Raw genomic sequence first — 23,953 nt, 5'->3', positions numbered from 1 at the left:
ATGTTTACAGCCTCTCTATAGCTACGTATTTCCCTGTCCATTACAACTGTATGGGACATATATATATATATATATATATATATATATATATATATATATATATATACACAACTCTACTGTTTAAACTATGCGAAGGCTCAAGTTTATACATGATTAAGAAGCTGGCTGCTTTCAGTGAGAGCTAGCTGCTAGTTAAGAGGCTTCATTTGGCTCGGTTTCGCTCCAACAGGCTCCACCTTTTAGCCCATTTTTGGATTAACGTGGTGGAGTCAGGCACTTTAAAGATGGCAAAAAACTAACCCATTATACTGAGCTTCACAATGGCCCTTCACCAAATGAAATGCACTGTTGTCTTGAGTAAACTTTTGGATCTCTCTTTGTTTTATTATCATTGGAAACATTTGGGATTGGTACACAACTCATGAACAAATATCAGTTTTCATAGAACAGCAGGAACATCTGGCCTGAGCTGCACAGCATTTTTTCAGCAGCGTTATTTTGACATGTGGATTGACTTACAGCTCTGGTAATCTCTTAAACTGAGTGCTGAGCCATATGTGTGTTTCTAAAACAGGTAGACAGCTTTAGCATGCAGAAACAATGGGGAAGAGATTGACAGTGTCAGTATAACGTGCATGTCACGTGTGTTTGTCATGTGTGTACTGATGTAGAGCTGAAGCCACGGAGACAGACATCCAGAGTGAGTTACCTGAGCAGGTGTGATGTGCGCGTGAGTGACGTATCCGTGAACGTGTTGAATCTGAGACAGCTGTCGCTCCGCCACCTGAACCAGCGCCGCACCCCGCAGGTCACCGTGTCGACGGAGAGATCCGTCCCTCCCCAGTGATCGCTCCCTTTCTCTCTCCATGGGCCCGGCGCCCTCTCTGTCTCTCCTCCAGGTCCCCCCCTCCCTCCCTCGGGTCCCTCCGTCCCTCCCTAGGGTCCCTCCATCCCTCCCTAGGGTCCCTCCATCCCTCCCCAGGGTCCCAACTTCCCTCCCCAGGGTCCCTCCGTCCCTCCCCAGGGTCCCTCCGTCCCTCCCCAGGGTCCCTCCGTCCCTCCCCAGGGTCCCTCCGTCCCTCCCCAGGGTCCCTCCATCCCTCCCCAGGGTCCCTCCGTCCCTCAGTTCTCTGAATCCCATTGAGTGCTGATGGCAAGGGTGTTGGTGGAGTTTTGGGGCACCTGGTGATGCCCCTTCCTCTTCTTGATACCGATACTTCTATGGTGAGAGAGGAGGAGGAGAAGGAGGAGAGGAGGAGAGCGGGCAAAAAGAGAACAGAGAAGGTTGGGACGATGAGGTATAGGAAGGTAGGCGGGAGGCGAGAAAAAAAGAAGAAGAAAGAGGTTAGTCCAGAAGATTAAGTCAAGCTGGAAAGGAAGAAAGGATTACTGCAAAATTGTAGCAAGCATAAAAGAGCATAGCAGAGAGAGTGTGTGTGTGTGCGTGTGTGTGTGTGTGTGCGCGCATGCATGTGTAATGAAATGTTTTTATCATGCAGTTTTTGTGTATAAGCACATGGGGCAGCCCAGGTGTACACCCAGCATGGTAGTAATTGTTTCCTGAGCTTCCTGTATTCTACATATGTGAACTCAAGAGCACACACACACACACACACGTATAACAACACACATGCATAGAGACCTGACTTGAGACAGAAGTTTTTAGGCAAAATGAGACGTTAAACTGAATGAGGACAGTGAACATGAGACAAGATTGCCACAGGGAATCACTGTTTCTTTCTCTCCTCTTCATCTCTCTGTACCTTCACCATGCCTCGTTCTCTTCCACATCTCCGCCTCACTCTACAGTAGCTCTCACTACTCCCTCTCCCTCGTCTCATTCCCCATTCACACGCACACACATACCTCGCTTCTTGTCATCATTTTTAGAAAAATTATTTGATGTTTTTTTTCTGCTTTACTGGACAGAGCACAGGGGAGAGAGCCAGTGAAGCTGAGGAGAGGGCGAACAACGGGTCTTAAGCTAGTTATGTATCTGTGACATTGTGGTTACATGGTGTGTAACTTGGCCAGCTGAGCAGCTGAGAGGACGGCCCCTCTGTTCACAACAGGGTCACTCACTCCCACCAGGAAGCACAGTGATGAATTGAATCCCAGCAAAGTCCTTTATCCCTCTTTAATGTTACCTTTTAAATGTATGAGCCCGGTCAGAGGAGCAATTACTGATAAAGAGAGTTCGAGGAGGATTTTTAAAGCTTCGAGTGGAATGGGATGTTGGTTCTCTGATCATATCATCCCCAAGATTACAAAGTCATTTCAGCAAGGACTCACGCAGCTAATAAAGCACGGACACAGAAAAATCCATCCAAGTATAATCTAGCCACTCATTCAGTATATTGCAGGTACTGTAGTTGACTTTAACCCAAGGTTAAAGGGACAGCTAAAGATAGCCCTTGCATAAATCTGAGCTGACTATGCAGTAGAAAAACAAAAACTTTTTAAATTGGTGTGACTTGACCAGAGACAACAGAGAAAAAGGCGCTGTGGTGTTTCCTTTTGCTAAAACGACCTACACTTGGGCGGCACCTGGTTTAGGCTCGCTATCTGTTTTAAACAGGAAACAATTAGGGGGCCACAAAAAGTATTGTATTACATCTAAACATTAAGCTAACATAACCTCTTGACAGCATTTTAGGTGAGAAATAGTCAATGATCGTATTTGATCAGCTCTGCCTTGTTTTACATGTTGGTCAGAGGTTTTTCAGCCTCTGTTTTCAGGAACAATATGGCACCCACATGCAGTTTCTCAACATTCTCAATTGGGCTAAACAGAAAATAATGTTTCTGAAAACATTTTAGGTGACAAATAGAAACAAAAACTTGGCTTAGAGCCCTAAAATTGGCTAGAGGACACATCACCTGGGGCTATTTTGCTGGCAGAAAAGTAAAATGTTCATTTGCATTTACTGCCAAATCTGTAGTGCTACAAAGCTGGTTGAAAAGTTCCCATTAGACTACAAATAAGAGTGTAGTGTTTCCCCTATATGCATTCCAAAGAGAAGCAACACTAAACATGTTATTGCAGCTTTATATAAAGATCTCCCCAAGAGCAACACAGCCACTAGATCTACTCCCGCAGCCAGAGGAGTGAAGCAGCAGGGATTTAAGTCGACCTCTAAAGGACAACACTAAAGGACCGCTAAACTCTCTTATCTGAAATTATACAAATTCCACACCATGCCAACTCACACACACAGAACGGGATGAGTGTGCCAGAAATGTTACATACATTTCAATGTGTCAAGTCAAGTCAAAAATGGAACAGTGGAACTGACGTGGAGATTTACATATGAATCAGACTTTTGTTTGCCCTAATTATCGGTTCATGAGTCTCACACTCTCCCTAACTTTTTCATCCCACAAAGGCGACTGTTCGCTGCCCGTTGAATATGAATGTGGCCCTTGTGACTCAATTTTGGTGTGGGTTGTAACATGGACATAATTGCTAAAGACCAACTCTGTACAAACATGTGTATCTAAAGCTCTTCTTGTGCCAGAGGACATGCCAAGTATCCTTCTGTGGCACAAAATCCTATGGGAAATGCTGCATTGTGTGGAAAGCCCTTTTAAAGGTTTTGTAGCACTCAGATGTCATCTCAACTTCATTTAACCACAGCTCAACACCTAACACCTTAAATAAATGAGAGGCTATAAGATATCACAACAAAAACTGTAGCAACTTTAAGTGATGTAAAGACATGTCAGAGAAGAAATGTCCCTGTCATAATATCAGCCTGATTCTTGCCATCACAAAGCTCTCTTCTGACGAGCGATGAGCTATGACACACGAGAGCTGTCTATTTCTCAGAAGAGGTGGTCAGTTATTGGTCTCAAGTTATTACAGTTACACATCAAAACATCACTTGAGTTTCATATCAAAGTGAAGACAGATTAAACTCATTTATCGTCGCTAAATAATATAACGACGTTCTCCCAGTAGAACTGGTTTCTGTGCCCCTGAGCAGGAGGCAATAGGGATACAGAATGCAGTTCTTTGTTCATGTGCAGGTGTTTGATCAACATGTAATGTGCCAGTGTAACTGTGTGCCTTTAGCAATATTAGCACAATGCACGTTTGCAGGCACAAATTCATCAAAAGTCTCTCCAGCTGTTAAAGCCAACTGACAGCAGATCCAGCTGTGATCTGCTGCCCTCATCATCAGAAACAGACATCGCATAATACAATGTGAAGTTTGAACAAAAGTCTCATTTCTCTTGTTTATATTTATCTGTGCGGTGTCTGGGTCGTGCATTCAGCAAGTCATTACAGGTCTAAAACCTGGTGTTAACAAGGGAAACAAGTTTGACCGTCATCTTTTTCAAAAGTAATCATTTCTTTCTTTTGCCTGTGATGTTCTCAGGGCATTTCAATTTGAACTGCTTTCTGTTTTGCACCATTCATGCTATGAGTAAGTTTTATCAGGTGGCCCTCTCCTGGATCTCTTTTCCCCTAAACACATATTGGACATGGAAAACAGAGAGTGAACACAGCCTTTACCCACTCTATAGAAGTCAGAAATGTAATGTAATTTCTTCTGACATATTTTACAGATATAAGCTGCTGTATTATTTAATCTTTATATTGCAGCTGCTGTGATGTAACAGTTACACATTTAGAGTAATGTTTTAATGCCATTTTATGTCTTTAATTATTAACTATAATTGCATTATCATTTTTATGATTTGTGCTTCTGTCACACACTGATCACATGAATCAACGAGAGGCCTCTGATGTTATGTGAATGAATGTATTATTAAAGACTACTGCCCTAAATGATGGAGGTACATGAGGAGGAGGGCTGAATCTGAAGAGATCATGATAAGCTCAATGTAAGGAAGAGTTTTCTTAGCACACTTTTTATACACATTTCATTTACATTTAGGGAGACTTACAGTAATTTTTAAATACATTCATACACCGTTGAGGGTGGCTGACATGTAAGGTCCCAACCAGCACATCAGGAGCAGTTTGGGGTTCACTATCTTGTTAAAAGAAAACTTCCACATGCCAAGCAGGGGAATCGAACCAGCAACCTTCTGACAAAGAGACACTGGCTCGTTTCCTGAGCCACACCCACCCCCATGCACATGGTTTATAGTTGACATTGTAAGTCAGAAATGCAGCATTTCTGCTCTGAAGTAAGGTTTAGGTCTAGCAGAGTATAAGCAAAGTTAAATTATACACCACTATGATACAAATACAGCCTGCAGCCTCAGAGATGAGATAGATTCACCTCCCCTACAGAGAGCCAGACAGTCACGCAGTCAGTCTCATTAATGTGACATTTGACCTTTTGGCATTTGACTTGCTATCTCTCTAGGTAGTCAGCAGAAAGCCAGAGATGTATGAAGTGTGTATTAATTACAAAGCCTGTACTCACAGTCACAGTGTGGGGACCCACAATCAAATCGGTGATGAAATCTGGTTTTAGTTTAGGGTAAAGAGGCTGGAATTAGGTTAGAGTTACCAGGTCAGAGAAAGGACATGTAGCGTCCAGAGGGTGAATATAATGTCAATACAATGTCCTAATAAACTACAAAAACAAGTGTGCCTGTGTGATTTATCATACAGCTCCCCCTGCGTCTCTGAATCAGTAACTACATAGCCCACAGACTTAATTAGACGTCTCTCCCAAGAGTATTTCAGACATTTTGTTCTCAGGCTCGGGCTGTCATTTAGATTTCTCTTTTCAGTGATATGCAGAAGTTTTGCTTTTTATTATTCATTTTATTGAACCCTTATTTAAGCAGACAAGTCCTTAAGAACAAATCACTATTTACAATGGCTGCCTGGGGAAAGGGAAGGCCTCTTGAGGGATGTGTGATCAATCCATGTTTGTTCAAGCTTTAACACACCACTCACTGACAGGAAGCTTAATGGCTTATTACACCAACAACAATGAAAAGCAATATCACTACATCTGACCCTATACTGGATGCAAAAAGCTATCCTAGAAACTGTGTTTTGGGGCAGGGAGTGGGCGGCTGCTGTGCAGAACAGTCTCAGCTCGTTGCTGCGAATTCAAACGGACGTGGCTGTGTGTGCTCTGTCCCTGCTTACCCTGCTGCATACTTTAACCTCATTTAGACTGATTGGGAGTAAACAATGCTCTGACAAAATGAACTGATATAAACCTGCCTTCAGCACAATTCATTTCCTCCCCGCCTCTCGCTCTGATCTTTTCATTCACCGTCGACTTGCCAATTAGCCAGATATGCCTCAAAAATAGTCTGGAGAGCAGCGTTTGAACAGCCAGGCACTAAGACCCTGAAGAGACCCTGGCTCACACTGTTGTCACAACGCTGCTGCTACTGCCCTCTGCACCCACACACACACATACACACACACACACACTCACACAGCCATAATCCTATATTTGGCATTTGATTTTCGAATGGCACAAGAACACCTCTGAATGAATTAATGCATGAATGGACAGAGACACCAAATATGTCTGTTTCAACATCCCAGTCCCAGTGTATGTGTGTGTGTGTGTGTTTCTGCTTGCTCGAGTTGCAAGAGCCAAGCATTCTTAATCAGGACTGTGCCTGCAGACAGACTGCTAACACACACACACACACGCACAAACACAAACACGGATGCACACGCATGCACACTGTTGCTGTCATGTGTTAGTGTGTCAGCCAGTCTTGCGTAGCCAGAGAAACGTGACTAGATTGGGAGCAGATTCAGCATCCCCTTACATGTCTAAGTGTTGGTTTGTGTGTGTGCGTGTGTGTGTGTGTTTGTCGAAGAGAGAGAGTGAGAGAGAGAGAGAGAGAGAGAGAGAGAGAGAGAGAGAGAGAGAGAGTAAAGCCAGGCGTTAGTCACGCTTGGTGAGATATGAAAGAGCAGGGGATCCTCTGCCGTAAGGGACTTCTCACACACACACACGTGCCTTCATCTCTCTCTCTTTTTCCATATCTTTTCATTCTCTCTATCCCTCACATCACGCTCAGAAGTACTTCATAGGGAAGGCAAGAACATCAGAGAACAGCTGATGACCAGATTCTTTTAGCAGCAATGGCAGTAACAAATACACATTATTTAATTATACAAAGCCAAACACTAAATCACTTTACACATCTGTCAAAGCAGATCACAATTGTTATGCATGTTGCCTGGTAAAATACTGGTACATTTTCTTTCCCACACATATGATAATCACAATCATCGAAACAACAGAATATTATTCAGAAATTCTTTCTTTTTCTAACTAAATATCCAGGCACTGTTTTGATTCTTCTTTCCATCACACCACCCCTCTTCTTATACTGCTGATGATGCAACATGACATACACGGACTACTACTACTAGGATATTTGCAGTTTTCAGAAGGCTAAAATTCACCTTTGAAAACATAGAGGATAAGTTCAACCCAAAATAAAATTTAACTCATTATGTACACACCCATTTTTTGATCTGGAGCTTCATAGCAAAACAGATTTGGAACATTCTCCTGAACAACTGAATTAGATGGAGACTTGTTTTAAAATGTAAAAAAAAGCAAAAAAATTACTTGTCTAATTTGTCACACGTAATCCTGATCTTCAGAAGCCCTGCCATCCCAAATTGATTTCATTTGACGTTCTTTACACCCCTTTTTAAGCCTAAATCTTCCCTGTAGCTGCTATGGTAAAGTCTTTTTTACATTTTAAAACACGTCCCCATCTACGTACTTAAGATGCTAAGGAGAATGCTTCAAGGAGGTTTTTCCGTGAAGCTCCAGAAATGTTTTATGTTTTACGAAACTTGAATAGGTGAGTACACTATGAGGGAATTTTCATTTTTGAGTGAACTTATCCTTTAACCTGTATTTAACCTACAAGGCTAAATGAAAAGCTGGAAATTTACTTTAAACCTAAACAGCAATGTTTAAAGAATGAACAGAAAAATAATCATCAGGTAATGAACAATCAGAATGCGGATGGTATGAAGACTAGTAGCATATTAGTAGTTATTTTGAATGTTAAATTGAAAGTGTTTCTAAATATCTCTAGTAAATGCAACTGATTCAACAGTTTGAATATGTTTGATGAAGTGCAGAACTCCTGAAGGCCTGAGTGACTTCATCGGCCCACTAGGCATCAAAGTGTCCTGAGTAAAAATCCACAGACCTGAGCAGAAATGGAGGAACAGATTTGTCTATTTTGAATGTGTTGAAATGTCTGACCTAGTTAGTGGGTGTTTGATTTATCTACTCGGGTACTTAAACAGCCTCAGTAATGGACACATTGCTGAGGCTTTAAAATTAATGTAGTTCACCCTCATATATATAAAATGTACTCTCCTCTACCCTTCGTGCACTGGTTGGGTGTCTCTGTTATACATGTCTCTTGCTTGTTTCTCACATTTACATGTGCTAAAATCCTCTTTACACTGCATGTTTTCTGTGTTATTGTCTGCTCACTCTCTACCCAGTTCAGTATCATATAGATTTCATCACTTGACATGACAGCTAACTAATTCCAGTACTTTTACAGACACTGGTTTGATTCTTGGCATATTACTTGAGTATTAACAAAAAACAAAATTCACTGTAAGAAATAGCATTAATAGCATTATGTTCATCCTGCCATAAATTTGTGTTTTTTCAATAAACTTTGAGATACTTTGTGACCCTTTGTCCAAAGGTAAAATATAATATAAAATATTATTCACCTTGCCATACTCCAAGTTAAAAGTTAAACCACCATACAGGTTTTTGCATGAGGTGGAAGTGATAATATTATCTTAATCTGGTGTATTACACTGCATTGTATTACTATACCATTCTATTATATAATAGAGCTGATAAAAAAAGCCAAATTGCCTTCACTGACCAAATCAGCATCTTCACACTTCAATACAGCAAGTGGCAGCATGCACGTTTAAGATGAGTTTGCAGTCCAACAATTAACATAGGTTAAACAAATGGTCTTTTTTCTTTGCATTTTGATCTTTAATACAGATGTTAATATGTTAATGGCATTCTAGGTCATTGTGAATTTACCTTTTTGAAAAGGTCTGTGCATTATTTGTAAATGTGAACTCTAATTATAGAATTAGTTGTGATATTGTGGAGTTTTAAGTTCATACATTGAAGGAGGGATGTTATATTAACTATAAGAGGACACTGACAATGCTAATGCTAATGCTGATGCGAAAACACTTTTTCTAGGAGGATTCTGTGAAGAACAGTCACTCACGTTTGCCTGCCTCATCATTTTTGTCCTGTTTACAGGAAAAATTGATTTGATATCCGCCCTGGTATCTGTAACATATACAATAAAAAACCCAAAGTATGTAGACAGTCTTAAAGAGACTGTAAAAGTAAATTTTCCATAGCAATTTTCGCAGCTAAGCAACCAACCACAGAGCAGACAATCTGCTTCCTGTTTACTCCAGCATGTACATGCCCTTCATATGCCCTTTCAGGTATGGAGGGAGATTATTTCTGAAACTGCACTTAAAAACTTGTCTCGATCGAGACTGTTTTCATTTGAAAAACACATTTCCAAAAATACCTATGTAATTGTGGACTAGGCGATAGAGTAGCAGGATGAGGAACAGGAGGAGGAGCAGGTGGAGGAGAAGGAGGAGGAGCGCAACACTGTTCTCATGACGTCAAACTGCTGCACCTGGGTAGAGCCACACTCTGAGAGCCCCAAACAGCAGACAGTCTGCCAATGTTGGGGCTGTTGGTGAGCATCTCTGGCCCTGGTTGTTGCATTGTGTCCTGCACAGTTAGCACTAGTCTGCCCTTGTCTGCAGCTTTTTGGCTGATTGAGCATGAGAGTTCAGCAGCTGAGCTCAGCTGATGGTTGCACGAGAAGAAAAATGAAAAAAGAAAAAGGGAAAGCCCCTTGAGCTTTTTGCTGTAGCATCCATTATTTTAACCCATTTAGCAAAATCCTCCTTGTTTTTCCTGCCTCCACCTCTTCGCCAGTGTCATTTGCAACATTTTGTCAGTTTCCCACTTTCAAAGAGGAATAGAGACTACTGCCACCTGGTGGTATGGAGAATTGTTTCCTGTCACACAGATGTAGAACGTATAAGCTTGTTGGCTGTCAGATGTAGTTGCTGTGGTGTGTTCAAGTGCAGCCTTTGGCCGGGACACAGGTGACATGTGGCGACACAACAGCTCGCTTCATCACCACTAGCTCTTTGATGTCAGTTTGGTGTGTCCAGGCCTCTAGACATACCAGTGGAGATGAGTAAAGTATTGCCTCTACCCAGGCTACTCCTGCATATGGAAACACAGAATACTGTCCAAAGATGACAGTGTTGAGTTTGAGCTTTCAACAGCAAACTGACAGAAGTCTGCAAATGGATGATATCAGCTGACCAACACAACCAACTCTCCAATACGAAAAAGCCTTGAGCAACTTCCTGCATCTTCCACAGGACACTCTCACTCGTTACCCTCTCCAGCTACACTTGTAGGGGACAAAAGCAGTGCTCCTACCACATCACACACTCGTGCCGACTATCTCTCTGCGAAGGCAGTCATGGTGAGCTGATCTAATAGGACAGAAGTGAAGTCTATACAGTTTGTTATGAGCTAACTGCTGAACTGGACAACAGCATACAATGGTCCTACTGTGGCTTCTTATATGAGAGCAGTGTACATGAATTTGTCACAGAAAATCGCTCTTTGAATTCAAATCAGTGAAATATCACCACTGATGTGACCACATTATAAATCCTGGCAACATTTTTTTGGCAACACAATTGTCTATGATGCAGCTTTCCTTTTCTCCTTATGTTTGATAACCAATTTTGTGTTGGAGATATGGTCTGTTTGGACACATAAATCACTTGCTTAGAGTCTGGAAATGATCATGTTTAGGCCTAAAATACATGGTTTTGTTGCCAGAAACACGGCTGTAGATGTCCTGACCACTCCATATCCATTTTTTGTTGGCACAAACACAGCTGGAATTTGTGCCACAATCTCCTTAAAATATCCAGTGGTTTCACACTTACAGATGTTGAAACAGTCTCAAACTGCAGTCACTGGCTTGGGATCCCTCTGTGTGTGTGTGTGTGTGTGTGTGTGTGTGTGTGTGTGGGGGTGTGTGTGTGGGTGCGTGCATGAGTGTATGTGTGTGTTTCTTTCTCTCATCCAATTTTTCAAACTCACATCACGTTTTCACAATTCAGACAAACTTATGGCCCCATTCATGAAGCCGTTTTTGAGTTAGCTGTGTGTTTTATGCCTATTTAAAGATGTTGCACAGCGTTCCAGCAGTTCCTCCACATCAAAGGCACAGCTTCTTAAGCACTTGGGCGGAACTTAAATATTTCATGTGTTGATTTTCCACTCAACTGTTTCAGAGTACTTTGCAAGAGGATGATTTTTAGCCAAATTTAGCCTAAGCTCATTCACTTAACATAGCCTGACATTATATAATCAGCAAGTCGGCACACTTGTAAGGGATATAGTGATATTAATTTATTAATGGGTTAGAGGTGCCAAAGCCCCGTCAAGAGGCTACAGTTTTCCCAATCTTAATTTAATTCTGCTTCAGCTGCTGCAATCTGATTGACTTGGGAGAGACATATGCAGGAGAATCTGATTTTTTACCAAACAAATGTGATTATTTTAGTCTATGCCTGCATACATCAGGCATGATAACAATGCTACAGGGCTAAACAACTGTAAATACAATGAAGACTGACCAGTTGAACTAAACCCTCATGGCTTTAGACTGTGGAAACAAAAAACACAGAAAGAACACAGGTCACAGTCACAATCCATGACCTCCAGTGCTACTCATATCAAACCTAAACAGTCAGGTAAAAGCAAAAAAGGTACTGAATTTCTTGAACTTATTTTTGGATCAGATCAGGTCTCCAATTTAATGTTGAGTGTTTTACGGTGTCTTTCTTTTGTTTCTAAACTTCATTGAACTTCTATAACTAGCAGAGGGTACGCTACACGAACAAACCAATGAGTGATTTAGTCAACTGGATTGCAACGTAGATTGGAAAAAATAACTTTATGTGGTTCTTTTCTCAGGTGACAGATTGTAAACAATGTAGCTTAAGTGACAGCCAGCAGCATCATGGATGATAAGCTTGTGCCAAAAAAGTACTATACTTTAAAGGTGCAAAATATTGGAAGACATTCATAGAATCTTGCAAATGTAGCTATGGCCTACAGAGCATTTCAAAATTAAGAAAAAGAGATTGCAATTTAGCTCAAGATGATTTTGATTAAATTAAATTGATTTAAAATTGATTGTGATATCATTTGGGATATTTTGCTTGTCTATGTGACAGTAAACCACAGAGGTTGTGTTTCCGTTAACTTTAAGGATATTAAACAGAAACATTAAAAGACAGATGCTACCAATCCTCCCTGTCAAATATCACAACACACAATCAAGTCGCCAAAATTAAGTTCCAGCAATGTTGATAACTGATTAATTGTTTTAGAGAGCATGTACCAACTTTGCAAATGTGAGGATTTCCTGTTTTTCTCTACTCTCTATAATTTTAAACTTGAATATCTTTGGACTGTTTGTTGGACGAAACAAACTATTTGAAGGTGTCACCTCAGGCTCTAAGAACTTTCAATGGGTACTTGTCATTATTTGGCTCAACGGCCAAACAATTAACGATGAATTACAAAAAAACGCTTGACAGATTAATCCTAGTTGATTAGTGATGAAGACATCCTCAGTTGCAGCCCAGCCACCAAGTTACCACTGATAAGACAGAAGTTTACTATGGACGTTTCATGCTGAAGTGAATGTTGGTTGCACAGGTTCATGGATATAGAATAATGAAACCGTCAGTGTTTACACTGGTTCCCTATAAAACTCACAGTCACTATACAATTTTGTCTGCCACCGAGCACAGAGTCGCAAGGAAAAAGGAAGGTTGACTGGTGATCAATTACTACTATAGACTAAATAAATAAACAAACTCACAATTTGTCTCACAAGTTGCTGTTTTTTGCCAGTCTGAGAAAAGTGGAGACAATACAGAAGCCAACAATAACACCGCTTGGAAAAAGTTGTCTGCTGCCACTTTATGTGACAGTATAAACATTCATATTTAAAATTTAGTTTAATAAATTAGTGAATTTCTAGCAAAGATTTAAATGACTTTTAGAGATGATTTCAAAATAATCATCAGATACCACAGCTGCAGAAAAAGGGCTGAGGATGAAGATGTTGTTGATAAACTGGCTGCAGAGTTTGTATATGAAATCAGACAGCAGAACAAAAACCTGCTTTTCTCTCTCCCTGTCTCTACTTCTCTCTAACAAACACACACACACACACACACACACACACACACACACACACACACACACACACACACACACAGAGCCAGGACCTTTCTGTCTCTCTCTCTCTCCTGCCGGCTACTAACTCTCACCTTGGTTTACCTCAACACAGAGTCCCTTGACAAGCTTAGTCATTACCTCTTTCCTCCTCTCTCTCAGCACATTTTGCCTTAGTCAGTGTCTTTCTCACTGTCCATTACTTTACCTTTACCCCCTGCATCTCCCTCTCTCTCTCTCTCTCACTCTGTGTCTCTCTCTCTCCCTCTCCCTCTCTCTCTCTCTCTCTCTCTCTCTCTCTCACACACACACACACACACAAAAGCTCTCTACCTACCTTGCATCCAAACATCAGAGATATGGTGTTGTTGGTGCATGCTACTTTGCAGTGGCACAACATGTGGCTAACGTTAGCTAGCCGGTCCCGCGCTGGGGGGGTATCCTACTCTTCATACACACATTTCACACTCTCACACATCCACACACTCACACACACACGCACACACACATGCACATGCATGTGTTCTATCAACCGCGCTCCATCTCGTCCCAAAATTCCCCACTCTGCCGGGCCACACCACCGCCACCCCCCCTCCCTCCCTCCTGCCCCCCCCACCACCGCCTGGCTACGGTCCTCAGCTGTGGCAGGCCAGCGTCCTCTCTCTCTCACTCTTCATCGCTCTCATCTTCATCATCATCTTCATCTGTGTAATCCTCATAGCTGGTCAGGATGCAGGGAGCACCATGGTCACTGTCTGCATGTGTGTCAGTGTTTGTTTGTGTGTGTGTGTGTGTGTGTGTGTGTGTGTGTGTGTGTGAAATAGAGAGAATGTGTTAGCACATGTGTTTGTGTTTTCAGCGTGTTGTTGTTGTTTTTGTTGTTGCTGTCATCAGCATGTGTGGGTTAGTCTGTGTGTGTATGCCTATGTGTGTATGAATGAAGGGATGTATGTGTACATGTAATTGTGTGCATGTGTGTGTCAGTGTGGATGTGGTCCCTCTTGTCCTCCTCTGTAGCAGCAGTCCCAGTCCTCCATCTCCTCTGTCTCTATCTGTGTGAGTGTGTGCCTCTCTCGTTCTATCGCTCCCCTCCTCTCTCTCTCTCTCTCTCTCTCTCTCTCTCTCTCTCTCTCCCCCCCCCCTCTCTCTCTCTCCTCCTGCCTTCTTTCTCTCTATCTGTGCCTCCCTCTCTCACTCTCTGGCTTGCTCACTCTCTCTCGCTTCGCTCCACTGCCTCTCTTGGCCCGCCTCTCAAAAGCAAGATCAATGAGAGACAGAAAGAAAGACAGAGGAAGAGACCTGCACACAGAGGTGGAGGGAGGATTCAAAGGTGTCGTCTCTTGAGTGTCCCCCACCATGATGCCACCTTCCGTACCTGCTCCGGTGATGTCCTGCCTCGTATAGTCACACAACAGCCCACACACACACACAGACACACACAGACACACACACACACACACACAGTGAGGAGGAGGGGGTAAAGGTTCAGTTTCATACGGGCTGGTGATGATTGAATCGACCTAATATTACATTGTTGGAGAGAGGGAGAGAGGGGTAGAGAGACATTAAGATTGAATGACTGAGGCAAGGCCAGTGTTGTACATCAGACCAGAGTCACAAGCCTGGATTTCCTGAACACACACACACAGAGATTACTGGGGTGACTTGTTTATCGACATTTGAAAGCACCACTATATTGCCGCTGTGTATGCAGCGGGTCAACAGCATTGCCACTTAGCCATTTAAACCACAGGTGACCAGGAAGTATCATCAGAGAGTCACAGAGCGTAATCTCTAAACCAACGCTGGACAAGACTTTAAATCATATGTACTTATTTTGCTCTACAGAAAGTAGGCTGTACGGTCTACACTGATGAAGCTGCAGATTTGCACTGTTTGTCAAAATGTTAGGAATGCAGAGGCTTTCATACCAGTGCCAGAAAAGATACAGGTCATAACTATGATCCAATAAGTTCATTAACCAGTTCATTAAGCACCAAAACTCTTCACAGGATTACCCTATCAAAAATAACTGCGATTCACAATGTTATCCCAACAATCAATCAAATGTTCTCTAAAGTCTAGTCTAGTCTAGTCACTAAAACGTACTGATATCATTTTACCATCAATTTTGTTTAGGAACAAATATTTATGTTGCACACATCTTAGCAGAAATCAAACAATCACAAATTGTTTAGAAAATGTCTCTTCTTCCTGCCATTCTTAAGATTGGAATCCGTATTATTCACACACGTCTGATTTAACTTGTGCCACGGTGACTGGAAAAGGCAACACAAAGAAAATCAGGAAACCAATATATGGCTGTCCATCAGTAAGCTGGAAAGCTTTCTGATGTAATTAATGTTGGAATATTCATGATTATCTCAATAATGAAAACGATCCATGAAAACATCTTTTATCATCCTGTCCCTATCTGAGAGCAGATTAGAACAGATTATTAAGATTACTTGAAAGTTGTCACAGTGGAAATATTGAATCCACGACCAGGTTAAAAAGTATAAATTCAGACAGAACTTAAAATTACAAATTCATCTGCCAGGATTGTGTGATTGCAGGTATGTGTTTGGTCACTGAAATGGCTTGCAGGATGACATCACAGCTGTCAACATCAAAGTTGAGCCAAATTGAACTTTTCTGCCGGACGACTCTGCATTTCTTTCTGTGCTTACACCCCTGCTGCGTCGCCAGACCGCCCTAATTAAAATGAATGAGAGGGGGTTGCATTATTTTAGTCAGTCTGAACATGGCCTTGGGTGTAAGTAACTGGCAAATTGTCTCTGTGTCCAGTTATTAATAGTTTCTGTGCAAATCTGCAGCAGCCTATTCAACTACCTAACTGATTTCTAAACAAAATAGATCAATCAAAAGATTAATCAAAAAAACAAAAAAACAAAAAAATACATATAATATATTACACAGTTTTCACCTGTATTTACTTACATACTGCTGCAGCAGCTTTATTAAACTACTAAAGTATATCTGCAAAACAAATTCCAAGTCAGTAAATGTTGCACCTATTGTAGGTGGTCACAGTTAATGATTAAACATTAGGTTCTGTTTCAAATATTTGGCCAAACAATTATCACTTTATATGGTGTAAAAACACATCATGACAGCTCAGGATAGGATAGGATAGGATAGGAGAGGAGAGGAGAGGAGAGGAGAGGAGAGGAGAGGAGAGGAGAGGAGGGGAGAGGAGAGGAGAGGAGAGGATTTATGTGATATAGAGGGCAGAGGAAGTCAAACAAGTCAAAGCACACTCTTGATGCTGACGTCTGGGCCATCTGGACCATCACACACACAGACCCAAACACACTCAGTAGTCTCTCAGTGGTTGTCTATGTCTTCTCACCTCGACTGGAAAACAAACAACGCAGCGTGAGAGAGAACGAGACAGAGCGAGTGAAACAATGTGTGAGAAAGCAGAGGACGAAGCGAGGGAAACGACCAAACAGAGGGCGACTTTTAAGGTCACTTCGGGGATTTTGGCAGGAATAAATACTGAAAAGATGGAAAGATGTGGGGAGAGAGGGAGAGACGAGTAAAGAGGTCTCCAAAGTAATTACATATGTCAACTGTTAAAGTAATTAATCCACAACACAAGACTGTATCCCTCAAGTTACGTTTGAAGCTGGTAATCTGTAATGAGAAATTATTTTTAGGTTTTCCAACTGTACGCAGTTAAAAGATGCACAGATACTAACAAGCCTGGAGGAGCCAATTAAGGCTAGAAGTTGATGCAGGTAGACAAGTCATATAAATAATGCAATGACATGAAAGGTTATTCTGAGCACGGTAGGGGCTTCATCTTCTAAAACCTTCCTGGGCACAGACATGTAAAACTTTGTGTGATGCATTAATATTCAATAAATAATTAATGTATTTACCATGTTGCAGAGCTTCAAGACCCTCTGTATGTTACATTTCTAGAAAGCAGTCTTTATTTAGACATGACATGAGAGAAGTTATTGGAGGGAACACTGTGCTTTGCATCCATCCTGATTAAGATGTTTAGCAATATTTCATTCGACTATAGTCTCTTGCATTGCAATTATTATTATGTATACATTTGAAATACCTCTAATTTTGAACTAGATATCCATGAAATCCTCTTCTGTGTGTTTGTTGGCGTTTACTTTTTTGTTGGTGCCTTTTTTACCACTCTGTGTTTGAAGTTTTAGCATAGCACATGTAAAGTTTAATACATTGAGGCCAACTACCCACTCTTCTGAGACTTCTTCCCAGGAGGAGTTTAAAGAGTAATTGAAAGAGCTTTCATAAAATGGAGACATGTTCAAGTGATGCCTGACGAAAGGAAAATATCATTTACATTTTCTGACATGTTTTGTACTTGGATTTTCCTCAGATTGGATTATACAAAATAAATCTTGGTTTTCAAAGAGTCAACGTTGGGTGAGGTGCCTTCCTGTAGGTTTGGCTTGCGTGATAACCTAGCTGTCCTGAGAACAGCTGTATTTGAGTCCCTCTGTGCTTGGCGAGGAAAAGAAGGAGATAATGTTAATGTGTGTGCACGCCGATATACACACAAATAGATCCACGCATCTGGGATAGCTACAGGCGCTCTGGCTCACATGGCTCATAAAATATAATGTGAGTGTGAAGATATTATGTCATCTTTAAAGCATCACTCACCAAATTACTGAAAGATAAAAGGAGGGAGAGAAAGAATATGAGGAATGAATGAGACAGAGATGGGGGAGAGAGAGGGAGAGACCGAGGATGCAACATCATGAGCCTAGCAGGCATGCACTACATGTTAACATTAGTAGGTCAGCCAGCACAGAAATAACTACGCTGTGTATTTGTGTGTGCGGTAGCCTCATACACTCACTACTCGCCAATCGTGGCGGATTCTCCATTCTACACAGTAACCAATCAGGACAGACTCCATACATCAACAGTTCAAATGTGGTCATGTGATCAGCTTTTACCAGCTGTGTATTCAGTTTCCACATGAGTGAATTACTTCTATATATAGCTCCACCTCTCTCTCTAAAATGTGGAGTGAGGGCACGATGACTCGGGCTGAACCCTGGCAGCTTAAACATCAACTGTGCAGCAGAAAAGTTAGTTTTCATCCATTAATGGATTGTCATTTATGAAAAATGCCATAATTTTTAATTCCAAGGTTAGAACAGCAGAAGTGGAGTGTCAAGTCTCTGCAGCACAACAATTTGAGCATCAACATGTGAGTGTGTCTGTCATGCATACAGTGCCACTATGTGGCAAAGCACTGACACAGCAGCACCACTTCAAAGTTCACTAAATATTCATCTTATCTCAATTATGTCTAATATAAAGTAATTTTTTTGTTTCAAGGTTTATGGCTGACATTGAGAGAGAAAATGTAAAGGCATGTAACGGCTTTAGCTTTCTACATAGGATGTAGTAATGTAAAAATGCCAACAGATTCTGTATAACACAGCAGTAATACACTACACTGCCTCTCTGGATCTAGATGCAGTCAGATGACAGTTATGATTGACTATAATCATACTAACTAAATACAAAAATTTTTCTTTATAAAAAATGTTTTACTTGATTATGTAATAAAAAAAAACTAGAATCAGATCACCCTTAAGTCCGAATGGGCGTTTCTGCCAAATTTCAAGAAACTGCTTTAAATGGTGTTTGAACAAATGGGACAGACCGACAACTTGAAAAACAATCTTAGTCTTTAAACATAGACATGTATTAGCACTTGTCTAATGATGATATTATTGGCCAGTTTCATGACAAATGACAATGACAACTGAAGTGACTTGTACAGTACTGTACTGTAAAATAATGTAATCAAAGAAAAATAAAAAACTGTATTTGATTGATTTGATTTCTTCATTTTCAAGTCATTCATCTTCTATCTAGTCAGTTGCAAGTCATCTAAACAGTTACTTGAGTCGACTTAAGTCCAGGTCACAATGACCTGAGTCCACATGAACAGGTGTGGTGCGCTGAACTGGCCAATTATCATCAGCGACTTGGTGACAGTGTAGCTGGAAGCGATTGGCTGTTTATGAATGTGTTATGAAAACATTATAAAAGATATCTTAACATAACATCAGCCTAGTGATACTTCAGGGTCACAGTCGGAGTCATTTAATTGCCCCCCAGTGACAAATAAAGTTTTTTTTTTTTAATTTGAATTGAAATGAATAGATTCTAATTTGCCCAAACCTCACAGGAACAACTAGCAAATGACAAATAGTTATTTCTACCTTTCGTTTCCACTACAGGCGGCCCTACACAACAGCACAAAAGGGACAAGGGCAATATTATTTAATCTTTTTGACTCACGACACAAAGAATTGTCCTGAACTAGTCTCTAAACCTCCCTGATAGGCTAAGGTCATGGGGTAACAAAGCTGTTTAATTTTCCTTCCTCAAAATCAATTATAAGAGAGTAACCTGAAATGAACCTAGTAGACTGCCTTGTCGTATGTGTGTGTGTGTGTGTGTGTGTGTGTGTGTGTGTGTGTGTGTGTGTGTGTGTGTGTGTGTGTGTGTGTGTGTGTGTGTGTGTGTGTATGTATGTGTGTGTGTGTCAGAGATTAGTCATCTGCTCAGAGGGATTAGCTGCTCTGGCTGTACTCAGGCATGACATGGGCTGAGCAATTTAATGTTAGCTTGCTAGCCTGTTAGGTTGACCAGGACAATAGACTGATGAAAAAAAAAATGAAAGCTGCAAAGTCTGACTGAAAGAGGAACACATTCCTATTCCTGTGGGAATACAATACTGTTTGTTGTAGCTATGAAGAGCAGCCTTCATCACAAACTACTACTAACTGCTCTCAAGTTTCCTCAGCACCACCAGAGTATTCTATCCCGTTTGCTCCCTTGTTCCAGACAGGTGATTTATTTTTCAGACAGAAGCACTCGCAAGCCATGGCATCCAGAGTTGACCCTCATAACCAGCCAAGTTGGGCTGTCTGTGGCTGAGGCCTGGGACCTGAAAGCTAAAGGTGCACTGGCTCTTGTCCGGGCATGAGTCCTGGATTTGGCATGGTTTTCTGGACACTGACTTGGATGGATTAGACTGAGACTGAGAAAATTAGCAGCACCCAATCTAACCTTGTGCCAGTTCAGGTGACTACTGGCTTTTCCACTTCGACACAAACTGATACTAAACCATAAAAAAGCATCACAGCAGTTTCATTCAGTTTATGTCCCTGATATCAGACTGAGTAATTACAGCCATCATTTTATGGTTTCATGAAGCTACTTGGGGTTTGTAGGAAACATATTTCATGGCAAGAAACCCTTCAAACCAAGCCACACATGTTGCTGTTAGTCTCACAATAAGTTGTTCTGGTTTTGTATGGACTATTATAGTTAACAGTGTCTATTCAAACTGCTAACTCGCCACAGCTTCTCACCCCACCTTTAAGGGTCTGGGCCCGGAGAAAAACTGATACAACTTTGGTACACAGGCACAAACACAATCACATTTTATATGTTGGAAGGAAATCTGAATATTGGAGTATTTGACCTGAAGCATTTTCAAAAAGTTTCACCAATGGTGAGAAGTTAAAAGTTGGTGGTTAATGTCGAGGTGAACAGACTAAGTGGTACTGAGTAAGTTAGTGAAGTGTAGAATCAAAGCTGTATGCCTGTAAAGGTTCAGAAGCCGTTGGTTAGCCACTACAGGGAACGGAGTTAAGCAGACAGCTATCATTAATAAATAAATTAAAGCCACAACCTCTGTTCCTGGTCTAATTCCTCTTAATTACTCAGCTCCTCTTGGTTTTAAGCCAGCGTCTTTGATTCCTAGCATCTCCGATACAGTTCTGGGGAATCACAAAAGTAACAGGGACTGGATCACAGTGTTTCAGAAGGATGTGACACATTTTCTGTTCCAAGATGCTTTGCAAGGCGCCTCTAACACAAATATATGTATATGGGTGCCAACCTGTTCTTTACCTGAGAAAGGCTTTGGAAACAGGTTGATACCAGCTAAAGAACAGTGGCAGAAGAGCCGATATCTTATCCTTCAGCAAAAGTACTAATGCTTCAGTCCATTTGAACTTAAAGACTTCCTTGGTAGTTCTATTCAAGTAAAAGTAAATAATTATCATATGCAAAATGTACGTAAAGTGTCAAAGTCAAATTACTTGTTTTGCATAACATTAATATGTAAAGGCGCACTTTATTTCGGTGGATACAGTTTTAACATAGTTTTAACTACTTTATTTAAAGTTCAGTCCAGTGGTTCCAAACCTATGAGTCGGGCAGCTCCAGAGAGTCACATGATTAATGGAGAGTAAAAAAGTTCTGGTACAGAAATCTGTACAGAAATTCAATTTTTGGACCTTTCTCCAATCTTTCTTATTGACAGATTTCTTAAAGCCCCTGTTTTAAGAGGGGAAATTGCTCTTTTGTACATGCTGAACTGCTAAAAGAACATCAGTGATACAAGGAGTTTTACCTAGACACAGGTTTGTTCTCCTTTTGTGGCCACAAGTCAAAATTGTTGGAAATAGCTGGTTTGATCTTTGATGCTACATTTTATTTTGTAAGTTGATCGTATTTCTTATGCAAAAAGTTTTGAACTGAATAGTAATTAGTAATCAAAGTAAAAAAAATGTAATATTTCACACTTAATTGTAGTGTAGTAGAGGTAGAGAATACATAACGGAATCACAGAACATGTGCTTTTTTGTATGTACACATACAGACAATATATAAACACACAACTGGTCATCTGCCCAATATTACTTCAAACAAAGAAGCATATCAGGAAAAGTCACTGCTGCTTACTACACTCTTTTCTGGAGCTATCTTTAGCTGAGACACTAGCTGCTGTTAGCTGTGCAGCTAGTGGCCCAGGGCAACAAAGGAAAGTGTTTATACCACAGGCACAAAACCATGCTGAGCAGCCTCTGAGTGAACAAAAACAACAATCCGGATCAAATATAAGATCAAAGAAGGCCAGTTTGACAACTGGGATACAATGCCGAGGTGATTTACAATGGCTCCGACAAGGACCCTGAGTCTAGGGTCGAGGACACGCGGCAAATGAGGACAAGAGATAGGTGAAGCATCAGAGGAGCGACAGGAATGTTCATCATTATTACAGTGAAGAGCAGCCAGAACATTTTGAGCTATATTTTGACCAAGACAGTGGTGATTATTGGGACAGTGGAAAGATGAACCAAGACAGTTTTTGTGAGTGTTGAGTCTGAAGGAATTGTGTTTTACAAATCATTTAACCTCATCTTTATCTGGGAAAGAGGGAAACTGAAAATCAGAGGGTGTACAGTTGTATTTTCTGTGTGGATAACGAAAATAATTGTGAGAATTTTTCTTTTCCTGATACTTCCTGAGTTAATTGTGTTTATTAGACTAAAGAAGCAGCTAGGGACAGCTAGGGAAATATAGCCAACTTAAAGCTTACATACATCTCCCCACTGAAATTATGGGGGACACCTCTAGAGGTAGCCTGTTAGCATGCTAACTTCAGTAAATATCTCTGTTATATAGTAAGTCTCTGAGACAATGTCAGCTCTTTTGTTTCTTCACATTCTGTTGATAATTTTAGTTTGCTTTGAATGTTTTTAACTCAGAATCTGCTAACACCTTACACATTGCACCTTCAAAAACAAATTCTGCATGCAAAAATATAGAGTTGACAAAAAAATGAATGCCTATATACACCACAGGTAATGGCCTGCTAGTCATTCTTTACTGACATTGATTTATCCTCAGTTGCTATGAGTGAACAGCAGGTGGGTCAAAAAATAAATTATAATCATACTTTACATTTATCGATGGTAAAGAGTTGCGATGGTCCATCTTCACATGTATCCCTCCGGCTGGCCCAGTAGGTGTCAGCCCTACTACAGTCAGGGCAATCCAAAGACCCACAAGTCCAATTCCTCACAACAAGTGTGAATCCTACAGGGGGGCAAGGACGTTTGACCTTCTGCTGAAGTTCTCATACAGTAACAGCAGTCCTACATTGCTGTGTTAGTCCTAGTGCAGAAACATAGCTCTGGGCTCAGTACTCCTACAGCTGCTTGGGAAATTCTCTTCTTCGTCTCCTCTTGTCTCATACCTCCGTTGATTAATTTGTCAGCCGTGACCTCTCCTCCCAGTTACACCACAGAGCCAGCTGGAAGGCTGCACAGATGAATGGAACGGTGGAATGATGCAGCATGGAGTTTTCTCACAAAATCCAATAAAATAACCCAGAAAATTTAGATAACAAGGACCTCATGCTCATGCACTCGCTCACAGACTTGATCTTTCCCCTTTTTTCGGTCTCTGTGTGTGTCTCTCTCATTTTTTCACTCTTTTCTCCTCTTTGTCCATCCGAAAATAGCTCCACCTCTGTAAAGTCTATTAGCAGCCTAAGGTAAGCCTCTTAGGAGGGGAGAGACTCTTGCTCTCTTGGAGCACAGGAGGCCAGAGACACTCAGTAAGTCCAAACAACAATCACACACGGTTAAACCAGGGTAGGATTTAAGACTGGATATATCAGAGAGGGAAAGAGGATTGGGAAAGAATAGGGCAGAATACTGATGGAAAGTAAAATCCACAAACTGTATGTTAGACAACAATCTCCACAGGCAGAAATACTTCTGAATGTGTTCGGTAGATGTTTGAACATCTGA

General features: G+C 41.1%; 1 protein-coding gene across 5 annotated transcripts in view; it reads right to left on the bottom strand.

Annotated features, from left to right (window-relative positions):
- LOC119028594 (discs large homolog 1-like protein) overlaps positions 1–23,953 on the bottom strand; it is a 122,027-nt gene that overhangs the window by 84,513 nt on the left and 13,561 nt on the right. Inside the window, exon 5 of one of the 5 annotated variants that reach the window (XM_037114770.1) lies at positions 710–1,219. The exons of 3 other annotated variants lie outside the window; for them this stretch is intronic. In XM_037114770.1, the coding sequence (XP_036970665.1) occupies positions 710–1,219 (510 nt within the window). Of the gene's footprint in view, positions 1–709; positions 1,220–23,953 lie in introns of those variants that run through there. One more of the 5 variants, XM_037114775.1, reaches the window with a different exon arrangement.

This window comes from Acanthopagrus latus, chromosome 11 (assembly GCF_904848185.1).
Source record: "Acanthopagrus latus isolate v.2019 chromosome 11, fAcaLat1.1, whole genome shotgun sequence".
In the NCBI taxonomy this organism is placed as follows: domain Eukaryota; kingdom Metazoa; phylum Chordata; class Actinopteri; order Spariformes; family Sparidae; genus Acanthopagrus; species Acanthopagrus latus.
The sequence above is the reverse complement of the archived record's forward strand: the minus strand, read 5'-3'. Positions and strand labels throughout refer to the sequence as shown.